The following is an 11,086-nucleotide window of genomic DNA, read 5'->3' on the forward strand; positions in this document are numbered from 1 at the left end:
TTCATAGATCTTCTTCCACTCTTCTTAGTGCCTATTCCGATACAGACTGGGTAGGTGATTTAAATGACAGGTGCTCAACTGGTGGATTTGCTATCTTTTTTGGTCCCAATATTATTTCTTGGAGTGCCAGGAAACAACCTACAGTGTCTCGTTCCAGCACTGAGGCTGAATATAAAGCACTTGCAAATGCCACTGTTGAGCTTATTTGGGTTGACGCTCTTGTTCAAGAACTTGGTGTCCTACTCAAGGAGAAACCATGCTTATGGTGTCATAATCTTGGTGCCACCTATCTGTCTGCTAATCCAGTTTTCCATGCTCGCACTAAGCATATTGAGATTGATTTTTTCTTTGTTAGAGAACGAGTTGCTCGCAAGCAACTTGATGTCCGGTTTATTTCTAGAAAGGATCAGATTGCAGATGGCTTCACCGCCGAGACTAGGTTGTTCCACATGTACGTTCTAACTAATTAACCAGCAAGCTTGTTCATTCTGAGGGAATTTGACTTCCCTGTGGGGTTTTTCTGGGATTTTTTTTGAGAGTTTATTTTTACCCCTTAGGAGCGATATGTGGACCTGGAAGCTTCCGGAAATCTGGAGAAACATGTCTAAGACGCTTTTGTTTTCTGAAGAAAATCATTATACAAAGTTAGAAGGCATCGTACCACGATAAACCTGGACGGCTGCCAAGACCCAGGGATGGTAGATCTGCCCTGGTCAATGCCTACGTTCTTGTTTTGCTGCTGCTATTTTCGGTTGCTCCCATTTCATTTATTGACGTTTTTAGGCGCTACCCACCGACATGTGGCAGCGATAACATTCACCGAGCACTCACGCAGAGCGAATCTTATCTTCGTTTGGAAACGAAGATGCTCATTTTGGCCGTTCCATCTTCAAAAAAGAAAATTCCTTCTTCGTTTCCTGTGTTGTTTTGGTAATTTTGCTTGCTCTTCGTGATAACGTGCCGGCTCACTCGTCGTCTGTTCTCAGCATGCGTTTCGCGTTTCCAGATTAGCTAACCAATCCTAAGACTAGGAGCAGCGGAGACAGTGACGTTTCACGTCTTACATACAGCTCTACCACATTATGTATAAGTGGCTAAATCCTCAGAATAATTAAATTTTACAGTTTTAATTAAAAAATAGCCTCGATCAGATCCCTCAAATATTTTTACAGGGCACCGTGAACACACGAACCCTTGTATCTGAAGTTTAGAAGTCATAACCGAGCAAAATTGATAGGGCCCTATATGCCGGTCAACACTAGCAGTTGGGAAATTCCAGTGTTCAAAAACTAGGCCGATTCAACGATTACTAGGCCGATTAATCGCTACTAGGGGTTTGACCGTGTCGATTACCATTAATCTCTTGTGTTAATCTTTTAGCCCGATTAATCAGTCCGAAAGTCCGATTACTAGGTATTTTCCCGATTAACTACCACACTTGGTCAAAAAAGTTACAATATTTTCAATGCATATCGCTAATACAGTCGCTACCCCTCCCCAATAGAGTAGATTTACAATATTTTTCTAGGATTTTAGGCTTTAGAGAAGTAGGGAGAGATATATAGAGGCTCATATAATATTATTTTTATTATATAAATTGTTTTAAGTGCTAATTTATGTAGGTTGCACCGATTAATAGCCGACCGATTAAATTAGTTAATCGTCCGAATTCCGATTAATCGCTACTCCCAAGCCGGCCGAGCAGTTAACGATTACCGATTTCCTTAACATTGGGAAATTCACTTAGCGCCAACACCTTCCGCCGATAGAGTCGCCGGAGTTCGGCCAAATTCCAGCAAACCTCAACTTAATTCGGAGGAATGAATAGCAATCTACCGCGAGATGACAAAATTAGACATTGGTCGCTGAAATTGGCTGCCGCAAGTCCAATCGGGTTAGATTCGGGTGGAGAGGGCCTGCCTCGACCTCAACCAAGTCGTGGAGAAGGGCAACATGACAACTACACGCAGGTCAACAGTAGGGAGCAGGGCGGCAACACAAGCAGGGTCAGAGCTCGCTGGGCCAAGGGCGGGGTGGGGGTGGGTCGGCCGACGGCAAGCAGGTGTGCAACGCAGAGACAAGGGTTGGTAGGCAGCCGGAGGCAAGGAGGGCTAGGAAAGAAGAGAGGAAAATGAGGAAACAAAATCTCTTTTCTGGTTTACCTTCGGTTTTACGAGGTCTATTTTTGCTTAGCCTACTTGAGACTGTGAAAGATCTTTTTTGAAGAAACACGTACAAATGCACACGTTTACATACAGGCGCATACACTCATCTCTATGAACGTACTCCTCCGAAAGACGGAGCCGAGACATCAAAATTTTAAAATTGATGAAGTCACCACAGACGCGTCTCACCGTGAAAGAGATTTCGAGTGTCTTTTATAGATGTTTCAAGGATCCAGTTTTTACAGGATCTAATAGAGATGCGTAAAACTTCAAATTTCAAACCTGAATGGCTGATTTGTTGATCTTTCTAAAAGATGTGATCCGTTGAACTTTGACATGATAAAAGATGGTAGCTCGTAGCACGACGGAGATCGACACGATGAATGCGTGAGCTAGGCGCGTACAACGGATAGATAGCACCAGCGATCCAGCTCGTGTACCACCCACCCATCCACACACACCGAAATGGTAACGCAAATTAAGGAATCTGCAAAGGCCTAACCGCCCAGAAGAGGAAACTCGAAAAAGAAACAAGTCACCGGTGGTTGGCAATGGCCGCAGTCTGGTTGGCACATGCCAGACTGAGTGAGAAAGCAGCTGCGGCGCACAGAGAAAGCCCCGGCGGCGTTCAAAACCCCATCCTCCCTTCCCAGCCAGAGTCGCCGCCGGTCGATCGGCAATGGCGTCGTCCGCTCGCCCCCTCCTCGTCCCCAAGCCCGACCCCGACGCGCCACCGGCCATCCCGCTCAACCCGGACATCTTTGCCGCGTCCCCGGCCGACACGACGCCGCTCACCGCCGAGATTTGCGCCTTGCTACGGCGCGAGCTGGAGCCCTCGCCCGACGACCACACCGAGTTCGCGCAGCGCCTCCGCCTCACCCAGCAGCGCCTCGACGACATCTCCGCTCGCCTCTGCTCCACGCCACCACCGCCTCCCCCGCCTCCGCCTCCTCCGCCGCCTCCCGTGCCCTCGTCGCCGCCTCCATCTCCACCCCCGCCACCGCCTCCACCACGCACCTACCCGACGCGCTCAACCACCAGCGCCAACCCTGCGCAGGCCTCTTCCTCGACCGCCAGCGCCAGGAGCAAGAAACGCCCGCGCGGCACGCCCGGTGCGGAGATGGTGCGGGCCACCGTCACCACGGCGGCAGACCTCCTACTAGTCCGCAACGTCTCGCGGCGCGCGCGGCTGACCTTCGAGGCGCTCCGCGGGCACTACACCCGCCGCGGCAGCACCCGTCCCGACATGGCCGCCCTGAGCACGATGCTCTCCCGAAACCTCTGCCTCTACCGCGACAAGCGCATCGTGGGCCCGGTCCCGGGCGTCTTCGTGGGGGACGTCTTCAACTACCGCGCCGAGCTCATCGTGGTCGGCCTCCACAACCACACGCAGGCCGGCATCGGCTACGTGCCCGCCAGCCTCGTCAGCGAGGGCCACCCCGTGGCCACCAGCATCGTCTCCTCCGGGGGCTACCTCGACGACAGCGACGGCGGCGACGTGCTCGTGTACACGGGGAGCGGCGGCCGCCCGCGCAACGGCGGGGAGCACCACGCGGACCAGGCGTTCGAGCGCGGCAACCTCGCGCTCGCCTACAGCTGCAAGTACGGCGTGGAGGTGCGCGTCATCCGCTGCCACGACTGCGACGCCAGCCCCAGCGCCAAGCTCTACGTCTACGACGGGCTCTACAAGGTCGAGTCCACCGCCTACGGCCCCGGCAAGTCCGGCCGGGAGGTCTGCAAGTTCAACCTCGTGCGCATCCCCGGCCAGGAAGAGCTCGGCAGCAAGATCTGGCACGCGTCCAGGAAGCTCGCCAGCATGCTCGACACCAACACCCGCCCGCCCGGCTACATCACGCTCGACCTGTCCAAGGGCAAGGAGGCGGTCCGTATCCCCGTCTGCAACACGGTGGATCAGAACACCTCTCCCACTGAATTTGAGTACATTGCCCGCCCTGAATTCCCGCCGTCAATGGTGCCGCCCAAGCTGGCGAGGCGTCGCAGATGCTGCATTTATTCAAAGACGGCGTGCGGCGGCGGGTCATCATCGAGGTCATCATCTTGCAGCTGCGCCTGCCTGAAGAGGAACGGCGGAGGCGGCCCGGCGTACAATGCCGACGGCACGCTCGTCAGGGGGCTGCCGGTGGTGTATGAGTGCGGCGTCCTGTGCGGGTGTCCCTTGAGCTGCCCCAACCGGGTGACGCAGCGAGGGATGACGCACCGGCTGGAGGTCTTCAGGTCCAACGAGACGGAGTGGGGTGTCAGGACGCTGGACCTCATCCAGCCGGGCGCCTTCATCTGCGAGTTCACCGGAGTCGCTGTGGACGCCGCCGACTCGGGGAATGCTACCGGCTCGTCAACGTATTGGGGCGGCATCCTGGATCCGAGGAAGTTTCCAGCAAGATGGAGGGAGTGGGGCGACGCCTCCGCTGCGCTTACGGACGAGGGACCTTCCCGGTTCCCGCAATGCCCCGCACCGGAGTATCTGCTCGACGTGTCCTTGAGGAGGAACTTCGCCACCTACATCTGCCACAGTGGCGCGCCGAATGCTTTCGTCGAGTTCGTGATCCGTGGCGATGAAAATGAGTCTTGCCCCCACCTGATGGTGTTCGCCATGGAAACCATCCTGCCCATGTGCGAGCTGAGCATCGACTACGGCCTTGATTAGTGATTAGCAAAGATTTTGAGGAGGGTTTCAGTGAGTGAGAGGTTTATGGATGGTTATTAGAGTTTGTTTTGTGTTATGTTAGGACTCTAGCCTAAGTCGGTTTGGGTCTAACCCTAGCCCCCCATCCTCTCTTATATATAAACATTGTAATATTATCTAAATCAATATAAGTTATTATTCTCCCAAACTATCATGGTATCAGATGCCTAGGTTTTCCGCACCTACATGGCTCCGCCCACTCCGCCATCGCCGCCGACGCGTCCACTTTGGACCGCGGCCGAGGCGCGCGCCGCCGCCGCTGCCGATCTATCTTCTTCCTCTGCCTCTACTCTCCACCAAAATCCCCAACAAAATTCACAGCCCCCACAACTTACCCTAGCCGACACGATCGCCGATATCTCTCTGTTCGTCCCGATCGTCCTCGATCTCTCCAAGCATAACTTTTACCATTGGCGCCACCTCTTCCATGTTCATCTCGGTCGTTGCGGCCTCCGCGATCAAATCAACCTCGCCTCGACACCACGGCCCGCCGATACACGCTGGGTCAAGGACGACTCACCATCATTCAATGGATCTACACCAGGATCTCCACCGAGCTCTTCAACCTGGTCTCCACCGACGATGCCACAGCTGCCCAACTATGGGCTGCTCTTCAGCAGCTCTTTCAGGACAACTCCGACTCGCACGTCAACACTCTTCACATTGAGCTTCGCGCCAGCACACAAGGCGACTCCCCCGTCACCATCTTATGCCAATGCATCAAGGCCATCGGTGACGAACTTCAGGAACTCGGTGATCACGTCGACGACCGCACCCTCATCAACGCCCTTTTCATCGGTCTCGGCGATCAATTTGAGAAGCAAGTCGCCTTCATCCCGCTACTGAAACCTTACCCAACTTTCACCAAAGTACGATCTATTTTGCAACTCGAAACTCAGAATCAAGCTCGCAAGGCAGCGTGTCCTCCGCATGTGTTTCACACGGCGCTTCACCCGCCCCTACTGCCTACCCCTGCTACACCACTGACGGCCCCTCCTGCGTCCGAGCCCCAACTACCGCGGCAAAAATCCCGTATATCGGCCACCCGCTCCAGCGCCGACTCCTCCACCGCGGCCACCTGCTCCTGCACCAGCTCCACCCACGCAGACATCACCAGCGCCGCCATCGCCCTCCGCCATGGCCCCTTGGCCGCCGCAGCATGATCCATGGACGGGTCTCGTTCAGGCTTGGCCGATGCCCTGGTCGTCCCCCTCTCCGTACGACGCCCCACCGGCTTACATCGGGCACTGGAGTCCCGGCCTCCGCCCTCCATCGGTGTACCCGGGCCTCTCGCACCTCGTCCTCCGCAGCATGTCTACACCGCCTAGGCTTCACCGACTTACATGTTGTCGCTGCAGCAATAAATGGCTCCAACGATGTCGCTACCCCACATGTACCACGCTCCTTCGGCTCTTCAGTACATGCCTGCATCTCCCACTCCGTCAACCGCTCCACCAAGCTGGGACCAAGCCGCCTTCCTCGCTGCGATGAACAATTTGACACTCAACAACCATGAAGGTACGGATTGGATTTTTGATTCTGGTGCTTCCTCGCGTATGTCTTCAAACATGGATTTTCTATCAGCTTGTTCCTCATCTCCCTTTTCTACCATCTGCATTGGCGATGGATCCTCTATTCCAATCTCATGCACCAGTCACTCTTATATCATTAATCCAAACACAGATTTTAAAAATCCACCAAATTTATTCTTCAAAATATTTTAGTTGCTCCATCATTAATTAAGAATCTAATTTATGTTCGTCAATTCACCATTGCCAATAATGTTTCTATAGAATTTGATCCGTTTGGTTTATCTGTGAAGGATCTGAAAATGGAGGCGGTCCTCGCTTGTTACAATAGTTCGGGCGATCTCTATCCTCTCCATGGCGCACCCACCTCCACACCTCAAGCCATGATTGCCTCCGTCGACCTATGGCATCATCGTCTAGGTCACCCCAATAAAACTACAGTGTCATCCATGCCGCAAGAGATTAGCATCCTGATACGCGTATAGCACGCGTCCGTTGGGAACCCCAAGAGGAAGGTGTGATGCGTACAGCGGCAAGTTTTCCCTCAGTAAGAAACCAAGGTTTATCGAACCAGTAGGAGCCAAGAAGCACGTTGAAGGTTGATGGCGGCGAGATGTAGTGCGGCGCAACACCAGGGATTCTGGCGCCAACGTGGAACCTGCACAACACAACCAAAGTACTTTGCCCCAACGAAACAGTGAGGTTGTCAATCTCACCGGCTTGCTGTAACAAAGGATTAGATGTATAGTGTGGATGATGATTGTTTGCAGAAAACAGTAGAACAAGTATTGCAGTAGATTGTATTCGATTAAAAGAATGGACCGGGGTCCACAGTTCACTAGAGGTGTCTCTCTCATAAGAACAAGCATGTTGGGTGAACAAATTACAGTTGGGCAATTGACAAATAAAGAGGGCATGACAATGCACATACATGATATGATGAGTATTGTGATATTTAATTGGGCATTACGACAAAGTACATAGACCGCTATCCAGCATGCATCTATGCCTAAAAAGTCCACCTTCAGGTTATCATCCGAACCCCTTCCAGTATTAAGTTGCAAGCAACAGACAATTGCATTAAGTATGGTGCGTAATGTAATCAATAACTACATCCTCGGACATAGCATCGATGCTTTATCCCTAGTGGCAACAGCACATCCACAACCTTAGAACTTTCTCACATCGTCCTGCATTTAATGGAGGCATGAACCCACTATCGAGCATAAATACTCCCTCTTGGAGTTAAGAGTAAAAACTTTGCCAGAGCCTCTACTAATAACGGAGAGCATGCAAGATCATAAACAACACATAGGTAATAGATTGATAATCAACATAACATAGTATTCTCTATCCATCGGATCCCAACAAACACAACATATAGCATTACAGATAGATGATCTTGATCATGTTAGGCAGCTCACAAGATCCGACAATGAAGCACAATTAGGAGAAGACGACCATCTAGCTACTGCTATGGACCCATAGTCCAGGGGTGAACTACTCACTCATCACTCCGGAGGCGACCATGGCGGTGAAGAGTCCTCTGGGAGATGATTCCCCTCTCCGGCAGGGTGCTGGAGGCGATCTCCTGAATCCCCCGAGATGGGATTGGCGGCGGCGTCTCTGGAAGGTTTTCTGTATCGTGGCTCTCGGTACTGGGGGTTTCGCGACAAAGGCTATAAGTAGGCGGAGGAGATAGTTCAGGGGGCCACACGAGGGCCCCACACGCTAGGCCGGCGCGGCCAAGGCCCAGGCCGCGCCGCCCTAGTGTTTGGCCACCTCGTGGCCCCACTTCGTATCATCTTCGGTCTTCTGGAAGCTTCTTGTGAAAATAGGCCCCTGGGCGTTGATTTCGTCCAATTCCGAGAATATTTCCTTACTAGGATTTCTGAAACCAAAAACAGCTAAAAACAAAGAATCGGCTCTTGGCATCTCGTTAATAGGTTAGTGCCGGAAAATGCATAAATATGACATAAAGTATGCATAAAACATGTAGATATCATCAATAATGTGGCATGGAACATAAGAAATTATCGATACGTCGGAGACGTATCAGCATCCCCAAGCTTAGTTTCTGCTCGTCCCGAGCAGGTAAACGATAACAAAGATAATTTCTGGAGTGACATGCCATCATAACCTTGATCATACTATTGTAAGCATATGTAATGAATGCAGCGATCAAAACAATGGTAATGCAATGAGTAAACAAATGAATCATAAAGCAAAGACTTTTCATGAATAGTACTTTCAAGACAACCATCAATAAGTCTTGCATAAGAGTTAACTCATAAAGCAATAAATCAAAGTAAAGGTGTTGAAGCAACACAAAGGAAGATTAAGTTTCAGCGGTTGCTTTCAACTTGTAACATGTATATCTCATGGATATTGTCAATGTAGAGTAATATAACAAGTGCAATATGCAAGTATGTAGGAATCAATGCACAGTTCACACAAGTGTTTGCTTCTTGAGATGGAGAGAAATAGGTGAACTGACTCAACAATGAAAGTAAAAGAAGGGGCCCTTCGGAGAGGGAAGCATTGATTGCTATATTTGTGCTAGAGCTTTGGTTTTGAAAAAAAGAAACAATTTTGTCAACGGTAGTAATAAAGCATATGTGTTATGTAAATTATATCTTACAAGTTGCAAGCCTCGTGCATAGTATACTAATAGTGCCCGCACCTTGTCCTAATTAGCTCGTATTACCTGGATTATCATCGCAATACATATGTTTTAACCAAGTGTCACAAAGGGGTACCTCTATGCCACCTGTACAAAGGTCTAAGGAGAAAGCTCGCATTGGATTTCTCGCTATTGATTATTCTCAACTTAGACATCCATACCGGGACAACATAGACAACAGATAATGGAATCCTATTTTATGCATAAGCATTCAACAATTATTAATTTTCTCATATGAGATTGAGGATATTTGTCCAAAACTGAAACTTCCACCATGGATCATGGCTTTAGTTAGCGGCCCAATGTTCTTCTCTAACATTATGCATGCTCTAACCATTCTAGCGGTAAATCTCCCTTACTTCAGACAAGACGGACATGCATAGCAACTCACATGATATTCAACAAAGAGTAGTTGATGGCGTCCCCAGGAACATGGTTATCGCACAACAAGCAACTTAATAAGAGATAAAGTGCATAAGTACATATTCAATACCACAATAGTTTTTAGGCTATTTGTCCCATGAGCTATATATTGCAAAGATGAAGAATGGAAATTTTAAAGGTAGCACTCAAGCAATTTACTTTGGAATGGCGGAGAAATACCATGTAGTAGGTAGGTATGGTGGACACAAATGGCATAGTGGTTGGCTCAAGGATTTTGGATGCATGAGAAGTATTCCCTCTCGATACAAGGTTTAGGCTAGCAAGGTTATTTGAAACAAACACAAGGATGAAGCGGTGCAGCAAAACTCACATAAAAGACATATTGTAAACATTATAAGACTCTACACCGTCTTCCTTGTTGTTCAACCCAATACTAGAAATTATCTAGACCTTAGAGAGACCAATTATGCAAACCAAATTTTAGCAAGCTCTATGTATTTCTTCATTAATAGGTGCAAAGTATATGATGCAAGAGCTTAAACATGAGCACAACAATTGCCAAGTATCACATTATCCAAGACATTTTACCAATTACTACATGTATTATTTTCCGTTTCCAACCATATAACAATTTAACGAAGAAGATTCAACCTTCGCCATGAATATTATGAGTAAAGCCTAAGGACATATTTGTCCACATGCAACAGCAGAGCGTGTCTCTCTCCCACACAATGAATGCTAGGATCCATTTTATTCAAACAAAAAAAAAACCGATGCTCCAAGCAAAATACATAAGATGTGATGGAATAAAAATATAGTTTCACTAGAGGAACCTGATAATGTTGTCGATGAAGAAGGGGATGCCTTGGGCATCCCCAAGCTTAGACGCTTGAGTCTTCTTGAAATATGCAGGGGTGAACCACCGGGGCATCCCCAAGCTTAGAGCTTTCACTCTCCTTGATCATATTGTATCATCCTCCTCTCTTGATCCTTGAAAACTTCCTCCACACCAAACTCAAAACAACTCATTAGAGGGTTAGTGCACAATTAAAATTTACATGTTCGGAGGTGAAACAATCATTTTTAACACTTCTGGACATTGCACAAAGCTACTGAAAGTTAATGGAATCGAAAAATCCATCAAGCATAGCAAAACAGGCAATGCGAAATAAAAGGCAGAATCTGTCAAAACAGAACAGTTCGTAAAGACGAATTTTCTTGAGGCACCAGACTTGCTCAAATGAAAATTCTCAAATTGAATGAAAGTTGCGTACATATCTGAGGATCACTCACGTAAATTGGCATAATTTTCTGAGTTACCTACAGAGAATTAGGCCCAGATTCGTGACAGCAAAGAAATCTATTTCTGCGCAGTAATCCAAATCTAGTATGAACCTTACTATCAACGACTTTACTTGGCACAACAATGCAGAAAACTAAGATAAGGAGAGGTTGCTACAGTAGTAACAACTTCCAAGACTCAAATATAAAATAAAAGTGCAGTAGTAAAAACATGGGTTGTCTCCCATAAGCGCTTTTCTTTAACGCCTTTCAGCTAGGAGCAGAAAGTGTATATCAAGTATTATCAAGAGACGAAGTGTCAACATCATAACTTGTTCTA

General features: G+C 48.8%; 1 protein-coding gene across 1 annotated transcript; it reads left to right on the top strand.

The window, feature by feature from the left end:
- Positions 1-2,684: 2,684 nt before the first annotated feature.
- On the top strand, positions 2,685-4,861 carry LOC127331563 (histone-lysine N-methyltransferase family member SUVH9-like). The gene has a single exon (XM_051357738.2). It carries the CDS (start codon positions 2,845-2,847, stop codon positions 4,828-4,830), a length of 1,986 nt encoding a protein of 661 aa, XP_051213698.1. The 5' UTR covers positions 2,685-2,844; the 3' UTR covers positions 4,831-4,861.
- The last annotated feature ends 6,225 nt before the right edge of the window (positions 4,862-11,086 follow it).

The sequence above is a fragment of the Lolium perenne genome, chromosome 2, assembly GCF_019359855.2.
Source record: "Lolium perenne isolate Kyuss_39 chromosome 2, Kyuss_2.0, whole genome shotgun sequence".
NCBI lineage: Eukaryota > Viridiplantae > Streptophyta > Magnoliopsida > Poales > Poaceae > Lolium > Lolium perenne.

Excerpts from the sequence above, each read along its gene's own strand:
- LOC127331563 (XM_051357738.2), top strand. The coding sequence starts at position 2,845 with ATGGCGTCGTCCGCTCGCCCCCTCCTCGTCCCCAAGCCCGACCCCGAC.